We start from the raw sequence: 24,025 nt of genomic DNA, 5'->3' as shown, positions 1-24,025 counted from the left end.
GATTTCACGCTGGCTGGCCAGTTAACGGGCAGCCAGTGTGAAACGTGGGCTAACAGCCTCAGCGCTGCCAGGGTGGGAGGAGCCCGAGCGCTGAAGCCTGTGCGCGGGTGAGGGAGCGCACACTGAAAGCTCCCTGAGGGCGCAGAGCTGCCTCATGGGGCTGAAGAATTTTAAAATGAAAAATAAACATATTACAAATGATATAAACATGTCGCCACATGTGGTTCAGTCACACGAAGAGGGACATGTTAAAAATGATGTTAAAAATTTTTATTTTTTTTTTATTAACCGTTGGAAACCTCACCTGTCCGTGGATTACAAATGCAAAGGCTGCTTGGCCTATTTGCCCGCCCGCCAACCAAACAGTTGAACAGGCAGCAAAAAATACAAATTAATTACTTGTTTAAGGGCCTTAATAGGCCTCTTAATTGTCAGCGGGCGTGCTGCAGCATCTCGCACGTGCCCGCTGGCTGAAAGATCACGAGAGTGCGCGATGACACCGGGACGCTCGCCTGACTTCATCCCGCACTATTTCAGTCCCATTCAGGATGGGCACGCGCCCGCCCACGGGACAAAAAAATTCTGCCCCATGTGTCTTCTCTCTGTAATATATTTTTATGTAATGACTGGTTTGTAATTCCCACTGTGTCAAGTAAATGGGCACACTTCATAAAACAGAAAGCAATTTAGCTGTTTGTTGTATTAATGCCCTTACTCTGTAGGATTCATTATATTAATTATTACTTGTGGTAATATTTAAACTGAAATATTCCTTTCTTGCAATTCGGACAATCATGAGAATCGATTTGTGTGTATTTGCCATAAACAAGAAGGTACGTTTGTTGACATGGTAAACAAGCAGTTTTTTCCCTGTAACCCTGCACATTAGTCCTTTTCAAGTACATGCTCAGTTGCTGTCTGAATGTTACTATTGCATTTGATTCACTTCCAGGTGGTGTGTTCAAAATCTTAACAACCCTCTGCATGAAGAAATTTTTCCTTACTTTTCCTCTAGTTATTTTGCCAAGCTTTTTAAATATATGGCCTCTGCTAAATGATCCACTTTCCAGTGGTGATAGTTTATCCCTATTTACTCCGTTAAATCCTTCATAGTTTTGAATATCTCTGAGAGCTTTCCCTTTAACCTTACCTGCTCCAATGAGAACAACCAATCTCTCCATATAACTGAAATCGCTCATCCCTAGAGTTATCCTGGTAAACCCTGATACTCTTCCTAAAGTGCAGAGTCCAGGATTGTGCATAATGCTCCAGCGGAGGCTGAGCCAGTGATTTGTAAAAGTTTAGCATGACTTCTTTGTTTTTGTATTGCAAAGCCAAGCATCCCATATCCTTTCTTATCTACCTTCTCAACTTGCCCTGCCACATTCAATGATTTGTGTATATGTACCCCAGGTATCTCTATTCTTGCACTCTTGCTCAAAATGGTACTATTTAGATTGTGCTGCCTCTCCATGATTTTTCTGCTTCACACTTCTCTATATTTAATTGCATCTGCCATATGCCTGCCATTTCACAGGTCTGCCTATGTCCTCCTGCAGTCCTTGACTATCATGCTCACCACCTGCTACGTTGGTAAGTTTTAATTGTCCACAAATTTCGAAATTGAACTCCCTATACCCAAGTCTAGATCATATTGTTAGGAAACAGAGATAGTTTAATTAAGTTATATTTGTATTTGTGGGCGTTAGGAATGAGTTTTAGTTCTAATGTTTACATTTGATTTGTATTTCTGTATCTGCGTGTTAAGAAAATGTCAAGTTGAGTTTTAGTTTCCCTTTAAAAGGTGCCTGCATTTCTAATGGGAGTTTACAACTGTAAGCTAGGCTAAACAAACAAGAGTAGAAAAACTGGGCTGTGAGGCAGGTCTCCCCTACAGACACACACACACACACACAGACACACACAGACAGACAGACACACAGACAGACAACTAGAAACAGCAGTTTGATTTGGAAGCTGTTTGAGTTCAGTCGGTTTTTGAAGACAGCTACCAGGCAGAAGCAGCCTAGAAGAGGCAGATAGCCATTCCCAAGCTAAAATTGGTTGAAAGTAGCTGTCGGAGAGAGACTGGAGAAAAAGGGGCAGATAGCAAGTCCCAAGCTAAAGAAAAGTCCCAGAATTCAGGGGATTGGAACAGGAGAAAGTCCCAAGAAGACCTTCCAGTCAAAGGAAAGACAGATCCTGTTAAGTGAAGTTAAGGGTGAGGGGCAGAGAAAGGTTCCAGTCTTCAAGTTTAAAGCTTCAAGCTGCAGGAAGCAGAGTCAAAGCGATATAAAGGCTTGCAAGAAATCAGAAAGTCCAGAGACAACAGAAGGCCTGTAACTCTTTTTTGTGAGCATGTGAAGCAGTGGTGTACTGTTGATGGCTGAGCCAGTGAGAGAGAGTGTGTGGAAGAAAGCTTCAAGGTATGTGGTGACCCAGGGGAGAGTAACCTCGGAAGGAAAGTTCGAAACCCTGGAGGTGAACCCTTGTGGAAGGCGTCTGAGAGAAGGCTTCAGTTTGGGAGAAGATTTCAAGGCGAGTTCTTAGAAATTGGAGATTGGGAACTCTCGTGTGAAACATAGAAACATAGAAAAGATAGAAAATAGGAGCAGGAGTAGGCCATTCGGCCCTTCGAGCCTGCTCCGCCATTCATTATGATCATAGCTGATCATCCAACTCAACAGCCTGCTCCCGCTTTCTCCCCATATTCTTTGATCCCTTTTGCCCCAAGGGCTATATCTAACTCCTTCTTGAAAACATACAATGTTTTGGCCTCAGCTACTTTCTGTGGTAGCGAATTCCACAGGCTCACCACTCTCTGGGTGAAGAAATTTCTCCTCATCTCAGTCCTAAATGGTCTACGCCGTATCCTCAGAAAAAGAGTATTGTAATATCGTTCATCTTTTCTTGTTTAATAAATATTTTATGCTTTTGTTAGAAGTTCATCAGCTGACTCCTGTGACTCTGTTCAGTAGCCACTCTCCACGTATCTAAACAAACAAATAAAAGTTAGGATCTGTCAAGCTGGGTTCCACCCTGGGATTAGGCTTGTCCAGTGGTAACCTCAGCTGGGATCAGAACAGTATTAAAAGAAAAGCAATTGTCATAATACTGACCCCCGGACTCCTGCATATTTCTATATATAACATATCGAACACCAAACAGACAGACAAACATATGGAAAAATTTACAAACGTCTTACGCTAAAATTCTATCAACTCTGATCACAATGATTGGAGTGAGGAAGTTAGAATAGTAATTTTGTCAGTGGAATGTTCCTGTTTACACTGCGATCATTTAATTCTTAAGCATTCCTAATTTTAAATACTTCACCATTGGTGCATACCTTCAACTGTCAAGGCCCTAGATTCTGGAATTCCCTCTTTAAACGTTTCTGCCTCTCTATGGGCTGAATAATGCGATGTGAAAAAGGGAGTGTTATGCATCGGCACCAACATATTATCACGTGTGATTACATCAGATAGCGTTCCCGGCGTCATCGAGCCCTATCAGGAAAATACAACAGGCGGATGGGCTAGAAATCAGGACCCTGTCAACTTTAGTTAAATTGGATATTTAAGCTCATTAAGGTTGACTTGTGTTATCCTTACAAATCTGTATATATCTGTAAAGGTATCGTTGTGCGTGAATATGCGGTAAGAACAATAAAATGCTTGGAGAGTGTATTTCATGCCAGGTGGATTTCTCGAATCTTTAACGTTAGCTTGTCAGAGCGAGTTTAAAGTCTTCTGCTGAGTCCTGAATTTGAACTCAGCAGTTCAGGATGCTGTGACTGCTGGCAGTGCTTTATATATTAAGCAAAGTTTCCAATTCATACTTCTCTTATTTCGAGGCCTTATTCCTCCTGCTGAGAGGTGAATTTTGACCCTCACCAGCACCTCAGCCTTCTTGCGAGGGAAAACATAGCAATAGTTGACTCTGTGGGAGACACATCCTCCAGTGAGGATGAGAGGAGGAGGAGATTGAGAGTGGGAGGAAGAAGGGTGGATCAAGAGGTCCAGAATGCACTGGTGGTGCATAAGGGTGACAGAGCCGTGCCAGACCAAGAACGTGATGAAGCCAACACGAACCTTCATCAGAGAAGAATGCAGAAGGACTTATGTGGCCCTTCAAGTATATAGGCAGAGGCTGAGCTACCTCAAATGACCAAGACACAATGCCAGAGGCTCAGGCTCTCAAGGGCCATAGTCACCTCTCTTTGTGACATGCTGGCAGTGGAGATCTCTTCCAACTGTGTTGGTGGTCACCCAATGTCTGTAGCTGTAAAGGCATCTGCTGCACTAAACTTTCAGCAGCATGTGGGGGCCTCAGTGGCATTATGCAGCCTGCTGCTCACCATCCTATCAAGGTCTTTTGATCTCAATGATTGGAGTGAAGAAGTTAGAATATTAATTTTGTCAGAGGAATGTTCCTGTTTACATTGTGATCATTTAGTTTTGACGTCTTAAGCGTCTCCAATTTTAAACGCTCCACCATTAGTGACCATGCTATGCAATGTCCAGAAGAGCAGGTAATTACATTTTTTTCTCAATGGACCACCAGAGTCAACTCGAAAGAGCCAGAGGGTTTGCAGCAATCGCAGGTTTCCCCAGGATCCAGGGAGCGACTGACTGTACCATAAAGACTCCAGCTGGCCAGCCCTGCACATTTATTAGCAGGAAGGGATTTCACTCATTGAACATCCAGCTGGTCTGTGACAGATTATGCAGGTATGCATGAGGTACCTGAGCAGCAGCTACGACTCATTCATTCTATGTAACTCTCAGTTCCAGACCTGTTCAGCAGCCCTGATGCCCTGGATGGTTGGCTTCTAGGTGACAAGGATTGCCCTTTGAAGAGATGGCTCATGACTCCAATGAGGGCCCCAGAAGTGGAGTAGAACTACAACAACAGCCATGGAAGCACCAGGACCATCGTAGAGCAGACAATTGGCTATTAAAGTTGAGGTTCAGCGGCCTTGAGGTTCAGGTCAGGAGGGGCATTGAGTTATGCTCCATTACGTGTGTCACTTATGCTTGTAGGATGCTGCATAAATTCACCATTCAGAGAGTGGGTGCTCTCGAGGAAGAGGGGCACCAGAAAGCAGGCATTTATCGGAGGATGAGGGGGTGATGAGGTGAGGGAACACCCAGGCATAGAGGTGCAAGGCCCTGGACATGATTACATAGATGTTCATGACACAAGGGCTTCCTTGCTAAGGCATAAAGTCCAATAAGCTAAGAAGTCCCAGCCTCATTGATGCGTGCACTGCATGTGTCACAATGGCATTCCATGTGGCATGTGAGATCCATGTCACCGCCCTGTCAGTACACTCACCTTGTCGAGTCCTTGCCATTCGATTTATCCTGCCCTGCCTCCAATTATTAAAGCTCATGTTTATCTCCCGAAAGAAGTTCAATGACAACAATATTGAAATAATCTATGCATGAGGGATAGTAAAACTAAGCTTTATTCACATAGGCAAGATGAGACATACCATGTACAAGCAGACTAAATGTTTCCATGTGATCCACTTGGTGCCCATTGTGGAGTTTTGTTAAAGCGTTTCCTAGTGCTCCAGTGCAATGCTCTCCCCTCACTTGCAGCTGCACTGGTGCGAGGCTCCTGATCTGCTACTCCCCTTGCCCTGGATGACTTTGGCGGGCGTTCTCTAGACGATTCAGGCCTTGATGGCCCCACCTCGTTAGAAGACTCGTGCAGAGTGGCAGAAAGACCTTCTATCGCCACGGCACTAGACAAGGAAAGTGTCAATGGATGGACAGAGGAGAGGCTGCCCCCACCAGAACGCCTTGAGAGATGCTTCCAGATGGCAGCAACAGCTGCTCATCCTCTCCCACTAAGAACCTTCGGTCCTCCCTGCCTTCCTGTGAGGACTCAAGAGCTGGCTTAGGATTCTGGCTCCCAGTCCCCCTGACGTCCTGACTCTGTGTCCCTGAGCTAAGAGCCAGGGTGATGGTGTGCAGCTCAGAGCGCAAACCCACGATTGCATCTGGAACACATTCGGTTTGCCCCCCACCAGGACAGTTGTCAGTCTGTCCATGGAGGAAACTGTAGAGTGGGAGATTGCAGTGCATATGGCCTGGATGGACACGTCCACAGTCTGGGCCAGAGCACAGAACCCCTCTGGTATACCTGCCAAATCTCCATGCACCTCACGCTGGATCTCCAGCACCTGTTGCATTATGGATGACTCCAGAATCTCATCATCTGACTCGAAATCAGTCTCTAGATCACCTTGGACACTCCTCCAACTGCCCAAGGCTTTCTCCATCTCACTCGCTGGCAGCTGCATGTGCGATTGTGAAGTGCCCTCACCAGTTTGTGGCTGCCCTTGTCCTAACAGGCTAATCCTGCTGAGGTGCCAGTACCTACTCTGGTGCTTGGGGCAGAGAGAGGACGTGACGGTGCTTCCTCCAAGAGTACTTCTTCATCCTTGGAGGGAATTGTTGGGTTGGAATCTCTATCGTGGTCCATGGAAGAGGCTTCACCTGTGCAAGAGACACAGAAAAAAGGGCGTTAGTTGGCATTGGAACCTATTCCATGGCTGTGCAAGATCACAATGCTCAGCACCATTACAGTCATGTGTAATATGAGATATGAGCCATTGTAATCATTGTAACATACTTGCAGCAACACCACAAATTTTCAACTTGGAAGTTTCCCTGCCTTTGAGTACTGAGACAACAATTTTTACATTCGTCGAATCACGCCAAGCATCAGTCCCCCTCCCATTTGCCCTCTCCCCCTGTGTCCTTGTTTCAGCCACTTGCTATCTCACCAGATCCATGCCTTCCTCCAATCTCACCTGTGCCAATGGACCTTAAAGATTCAACTGAGAAGAGCAGGAGAACCTCCTCGTACGGCATTAGGATTGCCAGCTCCGGAACACCACCTCCAGTTCTGCCTCTCTCCCTGGCATTGTGGGCACGCTTTTCCTGAAAGTAGGTGTAACATTGCAATGACTAACACTGTTAGGTTAATGGATGTCATCCTGCCTCCAAGGTGACAGAGAAATGCATGATCAGCACAATGCTTGGCAGCCAAGATGCTGCGCACCTTCCTCATGCGTACAGGCTCCACCTCCACCCCCACCCCCACCCACAGAACCACAATGACAAGTTCACAGAGGCATTGGCACTAAGACCAATGCCATTGCTGCAGAGTGCTGCCTCGGACCTCAAAACTTCTCACAAGCCTCCAGCATTCTTGAACCTGACATCCTGGCACAAGAATACACATAATGAGGATTTACTCACTCTGGACGACCTCAAGAGGTCATTGAGCTTCTTCTGGCATTGCGTCCATGTGCAAGGCACTAAGCCTAAGCTGCTGACCTCTGCTGCAAGCTCCTCCCAGGCTGCATGTCTCACTGAGGGAGCTCTCTTCTTCCCGTCAGCTGGCATTGGTTACTCCCACCTGGTGGACACAGCCCAGAGGGGGGCATGGAGAGATTCGTCATCGCACCTTGGGGTTGCTTTTGCCCTCCTTCCCTGCCTCTCCTCTAGCTCCCTTGTCTTGGCCACCTATAGAGGAAAACATGCTAGAACTAGACAGCTCCTATATGTTAAGATCTTGAAAATATGCTCTTGTTCAAATTGAATGCTATCTGTGGTCAGTGGCAAGAAACAACTTAGACTATACACATTTCAGGGAAATATTAAAAACATTCGCACCTACCTGAAACCAAGCCTGATACTATATCCTCGAGATAAATTCTCCGGATCTATGTAGAAGGCACACATTTGCTGGGTCACCTGATATTGCCCCATGCCAGGTGGCCCTTTAAATGAGTGGCCATGACCTCCTTCTGGGTCACAGCCAACAACTTTGGACACCGAACCTCCCGCCCTCTAGCACCGATTGGGTCTTGAGGACTGGAAACCCGCCCTCCGGCCTAAATCTGCATAATTACAGTTTTATATGGCGCACTTTGACAGCGGCAGTGGCAGCCGGAGAGCCGCTCACTTCCGGGTGTGAATCCCGCCCACCCGTGACTGCATGAATTATTCAGCGCTACACCTTTTGTTTTCGCTTTTAAGATGTTCCTGAAAAAAAGCCTACCTTTTAGCCAAGCTTTTTGGTCACTTCCCTAATTTCTCCTGACATTGACTTGGTGTCAAATTTTTCTTTGTAACTTCCTTGTGAAATGTCTTGGGATGTTTGATTATGTAAACACTGGTATATAAATACAAACTGTTGTTGTATTTGCTGTCATCTAGAGTTTGAAATTAGTATTTGGGGAATTGGAGCTCCATGCATTCATCAAAACAGTTGCTGAACTTAATCAATGCTTAGTGCCCATCAGATTAATATTAGTCTGGTTTATATCAAGGCTCTGCTGATTCCATTGCAGTTAGCAGATACCAATCTCAAACTGCTACCTTCAGTATAACTACAACCTCAAACTAGCCCTAAATCCGATCCAATTTCATGACAGTTTTTTCCCCACCCCCATTGCTACTGGCATGATGTTCCCTGAGCAATTATATAGTCAATTTGTGACAGAACTCCCAAAATATAACCCCACAGGACAGCCAAGGTGAAGAACAGCTTCAGACTCCGTGTTTGAATCAATTAGCAAAGCAACTGCAAAGTATTGGTCAGGTTAGAACAGTCCTCATTTCAGTTGCAATGTGGCCAGTTATTTTTTTGACCCTAATTAGAAATGATCTTGGGAAATGAACAGAACGCAGTCCTTCATAATGTCCTAAAGCTTGAAAAATTGCATACTAAAATTAAAAACTGGAAAGAGTCCAAATACAAATGCTACAATTAACTAATGAGACTCAAGTTAATAGAGAAATGCTGTATATAAATAGATGAAGAGGATATATAACTCATAGTTAGTGAGGTACAGTCTAAACTGTCAGAAGGAAATCCAATAAAGTCACTAATAGGCATGTTTTTTTTGCCAATAACCAAATTACAAAACGATAGAGCTATATTTCCAAAGATTAATTCTAGATCATTGTTGTATTTTCTAAAAAAAAGTATGGTGACAGGTTACCAATTATCTATTAATAAGAGATTATACCATGGATTTAAAACTCTAAGGGCATACTTGTTCTCTGACCAGGAAAAATGGATTGGGATATATGCTTGTTTTTGGTAGTTTATTTGGAATGTTAGTTTTTATTTGATTCTATGTTCTCTTGCATAAATAGACTCAAATTTAAAGATCCAGCCACAGTTCAGCCATTGGCAAGGATGCAATAGAACATTGATTGAAGGTCCAATTGATTCTTATGTTCACCTGAATGATGTCAAGGCATATGAAGGGCAATATCAGCTGAACCCTTCACCTGTATGAGATACTGTACCATGTAGGTTGGGATATTAGACAGATACTTACAGCTGTTTTTAGGAAGAACCCAGGGGAGTGCAACCTAAAGGCAACTGTTAAGCATGAGAGCTACTGGCAGAGATGTCTGTGAACTCGAATTTCTTGACGGCCAGAAATTTGAACTGAGTGGGCGGAGGCGTGGCCAACCCGCTTGAGCATAAAATGATGCGCGATGATGTTAGGCGAGCGTCCCGACATTATCGTGCACACGCGTGATATTTTGGTCAGTGGGCACACGTAGGAGTTGGCAGTGCACCCGCCGACAATTACCAGGCCTATTAAGGCCATTAAAGTAATAATTGAATGAAATTTTTCATTGCCTGTCCAACCTTATGGTTGGCGGGCAGGTGAAAAGGTTTTTTAGGAAATCTCATACATGGGCGGGATGAGGTTTCCAGCAGCAATTAAAAATTAAATAAAATTTTTAAAATTACATTTATAACATTTATAATGTTTTTAATATTGCTAAGTTTTTAATTTCTGAGTTTTGAAATCTTCAGCTCCTTGAGGCAGCTCTGTGCCTCAGGGAGCTTTCATTGCGCGCACCCGCAAATCCCCGCGCTTGCACCCTCCCTCCCCCACCCCAGCAGCGCTGAGCGCTGCAGCATGTGTTTCAGGCTGGCTGGCCGTTAATTGGCCAGCGGGAAATCGATGTAGGGCCCAATCGCGAGTGGTGGTTGGCTTTCCCACCGCTGCCAGGCCTGCCTGCCACGCCAGCCCAACAAGGTCAAAATCCTGGCCAAGTTTGTTCACAGGAATGTGCCCTTCAGTAAGCTCTTCAAGCAAATACTTTTGGATATGTCTATGTATGATTATCTGGCCCTATCCAAAAATATGTTGGTACATGGGCATCTTTTTTTTATTCTTTCATGTGATGTGGACGTCAATGGCTAGGCCAGCATTTATTGCTCATCCCTAATTGCCCTTGAGAAGGTGGTGATGAATCGCCTTCTTGAACCGCTGCAGTCCAGGTAGTGTATGTACACCCACAGTGCTGTTAGGAAGGGAGTGCCAGGATTTTGAGCTAGCAACAGTGAAGGAATGGTAATATACTTCCACGTCAGGATGGTGTGTGGCTTGGAGGGGAACTTGCAGGTAGTGATGTTGCCATGCATCTTCTGTCCTTGTCCTTCTATGTGATAGCGGTCATGGGTTTGGAAGGTGCTATCGAAGGAGCCTTGGTGAGTTGCTATAGTGCAACGTGTAGATGGTACACACTGCTGCCACTGTGTGTCGGTGGTGTAGGGTGTGGATGTTGAAGGTGATAGATGAGGTGCCAATTGGGCTTCTTTGTCCTGGATGATGTTGAACTTCTTGAGTGCCGTTGGAGCTGGACTTATCCAGGCAAGTGGAGAGTATTCCATCACACTCCTGACTTGTGCCTTGTAGATGGTGGACAGGCTTTGGGAGTCAGGAGATGAGTTACTCTCCACAGAATTCCCAGCCTCTGACCTCTTTTAGCCACAGTATATGCATGGCTAGTCCAGTTCAGCACCTGGTCCATGGTAACCTCCGGGCTGTTGATAGTAGGGGATTCAGCAATGGAAATGCCATTGAATGTCAAAGGGAGATAGTTGGATTATCTCTTGTTGGAGATGGTCATTGCCTGGCACTTGTGTGGCACAAATGTTACTTTCTATTTATCAGCCCAAGCCTGAATGTCATCCAGTTCTTGCTGCATATGGACACGGACTGCTTCAGTATCTGAGGAGTCGTGAATGGTGCTGAACATTGTGCAGTCATCTGCAAACATCCCCACTTCTGATCTTATGATCGAAGGAAGGTCATTGATGAAGCAGCTAAAGATGGTTGGGCCTAGGACACTACCCTGAGGAACTGCTCCAGTGATGTCCTGAGTCTGGGATGATTAACCCCCAACAACCACAACCATCTTCCTTTGTGCTAGGTATGACTAAAACCAGAGGAGAGTTTTCCCTCTGATTCCCATTGTCTCCAGTTTGGCTAGGGCTCCTTGATTCCACACTGTCAAATGCTGCCTTGATGTCAAGGACAGTCACACTCACCTCACCACTTGAGATCACCTCTTTCGTCCATGTTTGGACCAAGACTGTAATGAGGTCAGGAGCTGAGTGGCCCTGGCGGAGCCCAAACTGAGGATCAGTGAGCAGGTTATTGCTAAGCAAATGCTGTTTGATAGAACTATTCACAACACTTTCCATCACTTCACTGATGATCGAGAGTAGACTGATGGGGCACTAACTGGCTGGGTTGGATTTGTCCTGCTTTTTGTGGACAGGACATATCTGGGCAATTTTTCACATTGCTGGGTAGATGCCAGTATTGTAGCTGTACTTGAACAACTTGGCTAGGGGTGCTGCTAGTTCTGGAGCACAAGTCTTCAGTACTATTTCTGGAATATTGTCAGGGCCCATAGCCTTTGCAGTTTCCAATGCCTTCAGCTGTTTCTTCATATCACATAGAGCAAATCGAATTGGCTGAAGACTGGCATCTGTGATGCTGGGGACCTCAGGAGGAGGCTGGGATGGATCATACGCTTGTCAATTCAGGCTGAAGATGACTGCATATTCTTCAGCCCTTTCTTTTGCACTGATGTCCTGGGTTCCCCCATCATTGAAGATGGGGATATTTGTGGAGTCTCCTCCTCCAGTGAGTTGTTTAAGTGTCCATCACCATTCACAACTGGATGTGGCAGGACTGCAGAGCTAAGACCTGATCTGTTTGGTGTGGGATATCTTAGCCCTGTCTATCACATGTTGTTTTTGCTGTTTGGTATGCAAGTAGTCCTGTGTTATAGCTTCACCAGGATGACACCTCATTTTTAGGTATGCCTGGTGCTGCTCCTGGCATGTCCTCCTGAACTCTTCATTGAACCGGGGTTGATCCCCCAGCTTGATGGTAATGGTAGAGTTGGGGATATGTTGGGCCATGAGATTACAGGTTGTGGTTAGATACAATTCTGCTGCTGCTGATGGCCCATAGTGCCTCACGGAGGCCCAGTTTTGAGTTGCTGGACCTGTTTAAAATCTATCCCATTTAGCATGGTGGTAGTGCCACACAACATGATGGAGGCTGTCCTCGATGTGAAGATAGAACTTTGTCTCCACAAGGACTGTGCGGTAGTCACTCCTACCAATACTGTCAAGGACAGATGCATCTGTGACAGTTAGGTTGGTGAGTATGAGGTCAAGTAGGTTTTTCCCCCTTATTTGTTCCCTCACCACCTGCTGCAGACCCAGTCTAGCAGCTATGTCTTTTAGGACTCGGCCAGCTTGGTCAGTAGTGGTGCTACTAATCCACTCTTGGTAATGGACATTGAAGTCCCCCACCCAGAGTACTTTCTGTGCCCTTGCCAACCTCAGTTCTTCCTCTAAGTGATGTTCAACAAGGAGTACTGATTCATCAGTTGAGTTTGGGGGTGGGGTGGTGGGTAGGGGGGTTGGTGGTGGTAACCAGCAGGAGGTTTCTTTGCCCATGTTTGATCTGATGCCATGAGATTTCATGTGCTCCAGAGTCGATGTTGAGAACTCCAAGGGAAACTCCCTTCCGATTGTACATCACTGTGCAACCACCTCTGTCCTGCTAGTGAGACAGGACAAACCCAGGGATCATGATGGTGGCGCCTGGCACATTGCCTGTAAGGTATGATTCCATGAGTATGACTATGTCAGGCTATTGCTTGACTAGTTTGTGAGACAGTGCTCCCACCTTTGGTACAAGCCCCTTGATATTAGTAAAGAAAGACTTTACAACAGTGGTGGGCAACCTGTACCCTCCAGGCCGCATATGGCCCATCAGGTTTCGGAGTGCATTTTGTTGAATGTTGCCTGTGCGCAGGGTTGCCAGATTCCGCTGGTTTTTGTCTGTGTGGTTTTTTTCCTCCTGGTATTACTGAAGTGATACACATGCAAAGCAAGGGCACGTGAAGTGAGGTGCGTGCTGATTGCACACAACATTGCCTGTGAAAGCCGTGCGCTTCCTCTGCGTCCAATCGAAGCACTGCTACAGTTCAATCAGCACGTCCCGCAAACTCGTATTCATAGGTTCATGGTTAGTGCACATGCCTGATTTCAGTCTTGCAACCACTGAGATGAAGGAGATGCACACTGCGTCCCACTCACTAGCCTAGGTTGTCCATCACCGCTTTACAAGGTCAACAGGGCTGGGTTTGCCTTTGCCGTTTCTAGTGCCTCAGATGCCGGGTGATACGTTCAGTTTCATTCTTTTTTGTAAGCTTTGTAGGGGTTTAATACAACAGAGTGGCTTGCTAGGCCACTTCAGAGGGCATTTAAGAGTCAATCACATTGCTGTGGGTGCGGAGTCACATGTAGGCCAAACCTACATGTGTAAAGACGGCAGATTTCCTTCCCTAAAGGGCTTAGGGAACCGGATAATTTTTTTATAACAATAGACAATGATTTCATGGTCACTATTAACAAGAGTAGCTTTATATTCCAGATTTATTATTTGAATTTAAATTCAACTAACTACCATGGTGGGATACACACCTGTGTGCCCAGAGCATTAGCCTGGATCTCTGCATTACTAGCCCAGTGACATTACCACTACTCCATTGCATCCCTCTGTTGCACATGTCCTTCTCTGTAATGGATGTTGTGGCTTTAGAAGGTGCTGTTGAAGGAAGGCTTACCGAGTTGCTGCTGTGCATCTCATATATGGTACATCTAAACCACAAGGACCTCTGTATGATATATTACCTTTAGACAGCCATCTCTTGTTCCAAGTCCTGCAAATACAGAAGGATACCTACCTCAGCAGCCCAGCATAGAATCTCATTCAGAAAACAAGCAGCTGTAACTGATGGGCTGCACCTTTAAGAAGCTGAGTACGTTCAGTTCATTTGTGCCAAATATTAACTTGGCAAAATTAGTTTCCTTTTGGGTGCAAAAAATGCAGCAGGGACTATCATTAACATTCTCCTTTAAGAGGCAACAAGCAGGATAAGGGAATGAGCTTCCCTTCCAACACCCATTTCATTTGGGCACTCAATATCTAGAGCGTTCATTGGGTGCTCCAGGTGCATCATAAGGTATTGTCCACATTTGCTTGATTTGGGACATCAACAAGCCTTGTTGCCAGCATTTTGCACACGGTCTAATGTTGCAAATGTTTTGGGCTGTATTAACATACACTGTGCATTGGATGCTGAATATGCCACTCCTTAATAATCAGACACGCTGTGTGAATTTCTTCCTGTTTTATGGCATCTATGTTTGCAAGCTGAAACATCAAAATAATTTTATGCCTCTTTCAGTAGAAGGACAAATTTCTGTGAGAATGAGGCTCTGAATGCCAATTGATTTGCCGAAGACATCATAAATAAGGTCATTATTTCACTTATCTGCTCTGTCCTTCAATCTTTTAGCATATTTATGATAGCCCAAGCAGGATTAGAAAATATTTTTGAGCATTTTTAGAACATGAATTTTGAATGAGGTCCAGGTGGTGAACAAAATTAAATCAGTGCCTTACATTTTTTTGATGCTGAAGAGGGTCTGCAGAAAACTGGATAGCAAATCTTTAATCTACATGAAACATCATTTGAGAATAACGTTACAACATGTCCAGCAGGAGTATAGCCAGTCTTATTTCCTAAAGGTGGCACAGGAACACTAGGGCCCTTGAGTCTGTACTGCCAATAAACTACATCATGACTGATATGTACTTGAATTCCACTTGCCTTATCCAAGGGATCCTTATCCCTTGTGACCCTTACCTAATAAAAACCTGTCAATGTCAATCATGAAATTTTCGGTTCACCCAGCATCAAGTCTTTTGGGAAGAGGGAATTCCAGGTTTCCAGATGACCATTTGTATTTGAAAATTCTTCCTAATTTCACTCCTGAAATGCCTAGCCCTAATTCTAAAGTTGTGTTCGCTTGTTCTGGACTCACCGTCAGAGGAATTTGCTTCCCTGTTATCTACTCTATGGATCATTTTAAACCCATCAGTTAGATAACACGACTCTTACATACAAACAAAAGTAAGAACATGCAAATTAGGTGCAGGAGTAGGTCATTCAGCCCCAGGAGCTTGCTCCTCCATTCAATAAGATCATGACTGATCTGATTGTGGCCTCAACACTACTATCCTGCTTACACCCGATAACCTTTGATTCCCTTGTTAGTCAAGAATCTATCTACTTCCGCCTTAAAAATATTCAACAATCCTGCCTCTACTATTCTCTGGGAAAAGTTCCACATATTCACAGGGAAAAATTTCTCCTCATCTCTATCTTAAATGGGAGACCACTTATTTTTAAACTGTGTCCCTAACTCTTAGAGGCATTGGTGAGTTCTGTAAGGGCTTCCCTTTTCCCTCAGAGACCCTCCCCACACTCAAGTTAGTGACACCAGATTCACAAGTGTATGGCTTAAACAGAATGACCAGCGAGCCAAGTTTCCTCTGATAATTCACAATTGCTTTATTGAATCACCCACAACTGCATAGTGCAAAACCCAAAATTTAAAACAACCTATTCCCAGTACCCGACACAAAGTCACCACAAGTCGGTTAAAACTTACAAAAACACAGGAAAAACACCCCGTCCTGTCCTGAAACCTTAAGAAAAAACCCTCAGACCAATATCATCAAGATATGGCAGAAACAAGTGACAAGGTACCGGCAAAAAAATAAAAGTTTTCGCCCCAAACCTTCACAAAACCCTAGACCAATACCACTACGATTTGGCTGAAACTTACAATCCTCCACACAGTTGACCCTTCCGGTGAGAACTGCAGGTCCGCGAACCAGATTGACCCTTCCTGACCCTCCTTCTTGATTGCAGCCCAAAACATTCAGGCTAGTATCAGCATGATATGGCTAAAAACACTTACAATCCCCAACACGACTGGTCTGTCCGGTGTTGACTGTAGGCCTGAGTCAAGGTGACCAAACTCAACCTTTCTTCCAACTGCAGCCCAGATGCTCAGATCTGCCCTGCTTTTATAATAATTTAACTCCGGCATGTCAAAACATAGTTCCTGTTATTCCAATGTCCATTTAGTTGATACCACGCAAAATCCAGACAAACGTATTCAGCTCCTGTTGGTTGAAACAATATCAGTTCTCATTGTATGAGCAATTCTCCTGCAGTCTAAAGTGGCAAAGTAACAGCATCTGGCTCCAAAGTTAATGAGGGTTTAAATGACCCTGTTCCAGTACTATTGTCTGTGGTGGTTGAATAATTCCTTGAGTATATTATATTGATGGTACGTCCTTTGTGCTACTGTATTGGGTAATCAGACTTCTTGATTGCATTAGTTGATGGCAGGTAATGGCATTCCCCTGGTACCATTGTTCCCTGATAGCAGTCAGGCAATGTCCAAACCCTTATGATGAGTCACTGTGTTTTCACTAAATGTCCAAATTAATCCCTTGCTGCCCAGCCTTGTACTACTGACTGCAGCTTATCTTTTTGAAATTTATAATTCCAATCATGTGGTCAAAACATGTCTGTGGGTTTGAAATTATCTTCCATAAATTTCCCAGTTGGAGGGGGTTCTGATCCTACAGTTCACAGTGCTACAGTTGTGTGGTTGCCCTAAAGGATTAGCTGGGAAATTGCTACACGCCCAAGCTGCTGCTTGTACCTGATACTGTTGCTTTGCTCCAGTGGCAGTGAGATTTATATAGGAATTCTTGGTCTCAGAACTGATTAGGAATTTCTGCTCTTAGAGCAAAAAAGCAACAAGAGAAGTTGCTAGAGTTTGCAGAGAGATCACCTTGAGACAACAGTGCTTCTGTGAAAGGATGGAATGTTGAGAGTTGGCAGAGCTTCTTTGTGAATTAGAGGGATTAGAATGAAAATAGTATCTTTCTGAACTCAGAGGTAAAGAATGTAGAGTCTCTCTCAGTTTAGGGATTTGAGGATTTGAGGGAATGATAGGATGCCTATTTAAACTCGTGGATAGAAGGAACAGAGGAGGACGAATGCCTTTGTGAACTAGAGCACAGCAGGGAATATAGATTGTCTTTATGGTGTCTTGGAGTCAATTGAGTGCCTCTCTGAATTGACAGGTTGAAGTTAGGGGAGCTTGTCTCTTTGTGCTGAGGAATAAAGAGAGACAAATGTCTCTGAACTCAGGGGACAGACTACCTCTTTGACCTGGGGGAGAATTCTGCTCTGAGCTGCTTGCTCTGAGCTGAAGAGAATTGAAGGGTAAAGGTACCTTTATCTATTTGAGCAGTTAGAGGGCCCATGTATCACTGGACTGATAGCTAGGTAATGGAGGGAAAAAGCCTTCTTGAACTGGGTGAAATTAGAAGTGAGAGTTCCACTTTGAACCTGGGAAATATTAGAGGGGGCAAGTGTGAATTGGAGGGGTAAAGGGAGGTGAGAAGGCTTTTCCAACAAGGGGTTGTCAGTAAATCCCCACACTGGGAAGTTGAAGCAGGTGAATAAGAGCAGGTAATTTTGGCACAATGTGGGGGATGGGGAGTTTGGGATTTGGGTGGGTGGGGCTAGGGAATTGGGGGTGGGTCGGATTAGGGGTGGGCGGGGTGAGGGGATGAGGGGGTGGACTGTGTTTGTGATTGAGGATGGGCAGAGTTTGGGGTGGGTGGGTGGGATGAGGGGATGGACTGTGTTTGTGATTGAGGATGGGCAGAGTTTGGGATTGGGTGGTTGGGTGGGCGGAGTGAGGGGATGAGGGGCTGGACTGTGTTTGTGATTGAGGATGGGCGGAGTTTGGGATGGGGATGGGGATGGGTGGGCGGGGCGAGGGGATGAGGGGCTGGACTGTGCGTGATTGAGGGTGGGCGGAGCTTGGGGTAGGGCGGGTGGGCGGGGCGAGGGGGATGAGGGGGTGGGCGGGGCGAGGGGGATGAGGGGGTGGACTGTGCTTGTGATTGAGGGTGGGCGGAGCTTGGGATTGGGGGTGTGGGCGGAGCTTGGGATTGGGCGAGGCTAGGAATTTGGGGGGGGGGGGGGGGGGGCGGAGCATCACGTGAACAAGCTGAGCGGGTGGGGCGAACCAGGTGAGCAACCGGCGGGGCGTGTGCAGGCAACGTGCATTGTGACGTCTGGCCTCTCGTGCGACCAGCTCGAGCGAATTTTCCCCCACCAGGCAGGCGACAAGCGGCGTGGGGTCCGCCCGCTCCTCATTGCATCGGCTCGGGCGACCTGACTTCAGCCGCGGGTCTGGATTACCGTTTGTGTTTGAGGGGAAAAAAAGAGGGGGGGGCGGCGGCTGGTGATTTGTTTATTTCTTTGATTTGATTTTTTTTATTCTTCTCATGATTTATGTCACTTCGAGTTTCCTGACCGGGGGGGGGGGGGGGGGCAGAAAAAAAATAAACCCCCGAGGCCCGAAGCTACGGTCGGGCTGGTGCAGCCGCCGCCGCCGCCGCCACCGAGTTTCAGCACCTCCCGGGCGGTCAGTGCACCCTGGGCAGCCCCGAGCACCTGTCAGTGATTTTGGGTGTGGTGTGGGGTGGGGGTGGTTTATTCTCAGCTCTTTATTCGGCTTCGCGTTAACCGGCTGCTCCCAGTTTAAAAGTCTGTTTTTATTTTTTTTTTCCTCTTTCAGGCCCAAGTGGGCGGTGCCTTCGTTATAAAATCCCTCATTCCTGCAGAGGTTTAACCCAATTGGTTTCTGAATGTCCAGAAGTCCGTCCCCCATTGTGGGGGAGGTTGGGTTGGGGAGGTTGGGTTGGGGGGGGTTTGTTTTGAGAAATTTGGCAGTCATGTTCCTAGGCAGCGCTCATTAATTGTAACTTCCCTAAATGAGCATCTGGCAGATTGCTGCCCTCCCTGGCCTGCTGAGCGTTTCCAGCATTTTCTGCGTTTTAGTTAACGCGGTGCTGTTTGTATGTGTTTTTTTTTTAAAAAAAACTTGAATGAACATCTATTAGCCACAGAATCACCCGCCAAGGCTTCTCCTCCCCGGTCCCCCCCCCTCTCCCCCCCCCCCCCCCGTTTCCCCTGGTGCCCCCCCCATCCTTGGAGCCCTCCTGTTTGTCCATATCCACAGCTCTAACCTCGACCCCCCCACCACCACTGTCTCTAAATTGTCAGGTCACTTTTCCAACATCCAGCACTGGGATGAGTGAAAATTTAATCCGACTAAATAGATACCGTGTAGACCGAAGCCATTGCTTTTTGTCCCTGTCACAGACTCCCTTTCGCTGGCCACTGATTCCATTCCTTTCCCCTGCTAACTGTCCTAGCCTGAACCAGGCTATTTGCAACCCTGGGTCTCATTATTGACCCCCGAGGTGAGCTTCTGACCCCACGTTTGTGCCGCCGTTAAGACCGCTTTTTTTCCCCGCTGTTGGCAGCTTTGCCCTGCCTCAGCTCATCTGCTGCTGAAACACACATTCATGCCGCCTTAACTCTAGACTTGACTATTCCAATGCATCCCTGGTTAGTCTCCCCCATTCCACTCTCTGCAGACGGGAGGTAACTTAAAACTTTGCTGTCTGTGCCCTAACTCGCGCCAAGGGAAGAATTTTCGGGTCGGCGCTTGGGGGCGGGGCCCACTCGCCGATGAGTAAAATGACGCGTGGTGACGTTGGGCGGGTGTCCCGATGTCACCGTGTGTCATTTAGATTTTTCAGTTTAGCGGGCGCGCAGCTGACTCAGCTGCATGCCCTCTGAACTGCCAAAGGCCCATTAAGGCCATTAAGAAAGCAATTAAAGTAGTTGAGAATGCTGACCGTCCAACCTTAAGGTTGGCAGGCAGGCGAAGAGCCCAGGCGGCCTTCACATTTTTCATGAAATCCAATCCACAGGCAGGATGAGGTTTCATGAAGGGTTTATAAATTAAATAAAAACTTTTCAAACATTTGATAAACATGTCCCAGCTCACATGACACTGTCACATGAGGGGACATGTCTAAATAATTTTTCTCTGTCTTCATTAAAAACTTTCATTCCGGACTTAATCTCACTGAGGCAGCTCCGTGCCTCAGGGAGATTCCTGCACTCTTTCGCCCGCATGCACGAAAGAGTGCAGGCCCTGACTCTCGGAATCCCCCCCTGCCTGCACAGGGAGTGTTCAGTGCTTCCGGACGTGCATCATGCTGGACGGGCCTTAATTGGCCCTCCCATGTAAAATGGCGGCATGGCCCCGATCGGGTTTGCGCCCACCCCCGCGCAACCCCCCCAACAGGGGGAAATTTCTGCCCCAAGTCTCATTCACCCATTACCTGTATACTTCCTGACCTCCATTGGCTTCTGGTTAAGTATAGCCTCAATTTTAAAATTCTCATCCTTGTTTTCAAATTTATCTATGGCCTCACCTCTTCCCTATCACATGTAAACTTCTCCTGCCCTACAGTCCTCCAATATACCAACAATGCTCCAATTCTGGCTCCTTGAGCATTCTGACTTTAATAGCTCCACCATTGGTGTGCCTCAGCTACCAAGACCCTAAATTATTATTGTTTTACATGTATTTATTTTGTTTTCATTATTTCCTTTGTTGTAGGGGTTTTTGAACTGTTATTGTGAAATTAACTTATTTATAATACACTAAGCAAATATTTGTGAAATACTAATGAGTTTAATTTTGTCTACAGTATTTCGTAATATATCAGATATTTTGTTCTCATAAAATATTGGCTTTAAATTACTCCATAAACATACAAGTTTGTATCAACTAATACAGAAGCACAGAAGATAGAGACCATACACATTCTTTTTGTGTCTCAGTTTTAATGATTTGTCTCAGCTGTGCTATATTCGAATCAAAATGGGGAATAACATATTTCTGAAATGAAGCCAGTTATTGCAGAACACAGGTTGATGTTTGACCTTCAAAATGTTAACAGTGACCTGCCTTATTTTTAAGTTTCATCACTACTGATGATACAGTACCTCTGACTCATACATGCTCTTATTTCTTCTGCTTATTTCGATTCTGTGTTGAGTTCACCATTGGTTATCTTTCAAAGAAATACTTACATTTATATAGTGCCTTTCATGATTTCAGAATGTCCCAAAATTTACAGTCAATTAAGTACTTTTGACGTGTTGTCACTGTTGTAATATAGGAAATGCAATGACCAATTTGCACACAGCAAGTTCCTACAAACAATAATGTGATAATGACCAGTTAAACTGTTTTTGTGTTGTTGATTGAGAGATAAAGACTGGCCAGATGCCAGGGATTATTCCCCTGCTCTTCTTCAAAATGGTGCCATGGGATCTTTTGCATTCACCTGAAAAAGCAGGCAGAGCCTCTGTTTACAGTCTCATCACAAGGACAGCACTTCTGACCATGCAGCACTCCCCCAGTTCTGCATTAGAGTGTCAGTTTGCAATTTTGTGGTCAAGTCTTGGAGTGGGATATGAGCCCACAGCCTTCTAACTCAGAGTGGGAGTGCTACAAAGCTGTTCATAGTTCAGCTTGTTGCCACCAACCCTGTTTTAAAACAGTTTATGTTATTGTAGCTGGGAAAAAATAAGAAACAGGATCTATCCAATTTGGATTTTGCTTGTGGCAGACCTCATCTCTCACTCAGCCTTCATAACAAAAATGGGCCCTAAGACTAATCTTTCAGTGGGTATTAAGGTCACTGCCAAAGTAATTTGTAGCGCTACAGCTACCAATATGTGGAGTGAAGCTAGCTAAGCAAAGTCCGTTGATAAATGAGTGAGAACTACAATTTGTTATTTTTATAATTTTAAAATTCTGCTTCCTCTGTTTTTATAGGATTGTACATAGCAGGAAAAACAGCCATGAATCACCTGAGGACATTGACTGCAAAATTTAAACCACAGACTGTCAAGAGGTTAACTCAGCACAATGTAGCCATGAGGCCAGTGTTACTGAGTAGGCTTTACAGTATACCTGGAGCTTCAGAACATTTCCTCAATGGAAGTAATTCAAATTATCTTGAAGAAATGTATTATGCCTGGCTTGCAAATCCAAAAAGTGTTCATAAGGTAAGAATTGTTGTTTAGTTCTCGAGTAAAATCTTTTAATTTCTGAGTATATATTTCATTGCAAAGTTACAGTTTACTCTAGAGCAAAGGGGTGCAACTTGTAAGCTAAACTCGAACCCTACATTAATTGATGTATATTTTAGTTATATTCAGAAGCTAAGTGCAAAGAAACAACTTGTAGTATCTACTATTGCTTTGAAGGTATTATGTGAACATTTCTGTAGTCTGGAGTGATGATCAAATGTTGGTTGCTAATTTGGATTTTATGGTGCACATTGTTACCTACAACTTTAAAAAATATCTTAAAGATAATACTTTTCGTATTTATATTGCAAACTGGTTTAGATTAACATAAGCAGTGCCGATTAGTGTGATGTGTAATACCATAAGCGGTGAAATACAGACTGGCATTGTGTGACCTCAAGAGTATATTTCAGAGAGAACCTCTACAGGTCACTTCCAGACATGACAATTCCAATGCTCCCACACTCAAGCTCATCCAAAACTCTGCTGTCCATATCCTATTCCACACCAAGCCCTCCTCACCAATTACTCCTGTGTTTTCTTTCCTATCTTAACTCTCATTTTCCTAAAGCCTTCAATTAATTTGTATCTTTGTTTATAAATTCCTTCATGGTTCCACCACTTTGTGTATCTATACTCTCCTCCAACCCTCCAGCCACTTATATCCTCTGCATTTATTCCACAATTGCCGCCTGAACTCCACAGTCTGGAATTCTTGATCTAAAACATTCTGCTTCCAGCTATTTCTCCTCTTAAGAACCATTTTAAAACCTAACTGTTTGGCTGAGCTTTTAGGTATTGCCCCTCCCTTGTCCCTGGCATCCCCCCATCCTTTGATATCTCTTTCTTTATGTTGGCAACAGTTCTTGGCTGATCATAGCTCAGTGAAGGACCTTGGAATGTTTGCCTGCTTTAAAGTTGCTATATAAATTTTACACTGGTACAAATCCAGGTGAGTGATGAGTATTCCATCTCACACATAATTGAACCTTTATATATAGTGAATAGGACTTGAGGAAGTGAGCCAATCGTCACAAAATATCAAGCTTGTGCCTTGCTCTTGCAGCTGCATTGTTGATATGGCTAGCGCAGTTAATTTCTTGATCAACCATTACTTCTCAAGGTGCTACAGAAAATCATTGATGGTCATCCATTGAAGGCTAAGGGCATATGGTTGAGCTTTCTCTTGTTTGAAATAATCAATACTTGGCTCTTGGGAAGTACGAATGGGACCCTGCCGTCCAAGAAGCTACACTGCAATGGCTTAGTTACTTTGGCACAGAGAATGTATGAGTTGTTGTTTCTAGAATTTTATTTCTGATTTCCACTAGCTGCAATATTTTGTTGTATTGTTTAATTGCTGTCATTTATCCACTTTTGTAAATTGTGCTGCTGATGGGAAGGAGCAGTGGATGTGTTTTTCACTTTTAAAATATTATGCAACTGTGGTTTACTTTATTAGATTTGCTGCATTTGATATTTGCCCTCAAACCATTTCACACTTTTAACGGTGTTTGAATATGTAACATAGCTTAGTAGGCTGATAAGAGTGTGTGCTGAGAACAAATAGTACAAAGATTAGGATCAGTCTTCAGACAAGGAGCTCTGTGTTACAGTAACTGGAATACAGTAGCTTATATAATATAATTTGTTGTACCAATATAAGCTTTACTTTGATAATTTTTTAAACAATATTTAGTACTAAAACACTGCTATGGATGTTGTGGGAGTCAGGGGAAGGG

General features: G+C 44.8%; 1 protein-coding gene across 3 annotated transcripts in view; it reads left to right on the top strand.

Annotated features, from left to right (window-relative positions):
- ogdhl (oxoglutarate dehydrogenase L) overlaps nt 1–24,025 on the top strand; it is a 137,335-nt gene that overhangs the window by 13,192 nt on the left and 100,118 nt on the right. For 2 of the 3 annotated variants that reach the window (XM_078530842.1, XM_078530844.1), the window contains exon 2: nt 22,027–22,259. In XM_078530842.1, the coding sequence (XP_078386968.1) occupies nt 22,027–22,259 (233 nt within the window). Of the gene's footprint in view, nt 1–18,243; nt 18,347–22,026; nt 22,260–24,025 lie in introns of those variants that run through there. The other variant, XM_078530843.1, reaches the window with a different exon arrangement.

Source organism: Cetorhinus maximus, chromosome 27 (genome assembly GCF_964194155.1).
Source record: "Cetorhinus maximus chromosome 27, sCetMax3.hap1.1, whole genome shotgun sequence".
NCBI lineage: Eukaryota > Metazoa > Chordata > Chondrichthyes > Lamniformes > Cetorhinidae > Cetorhinus > Cetorhinus maximus.
Note: the sequence above shows the minus strand (reverse complement) of the source record. Positions and strands in the feature narration are given on the sequence as shown.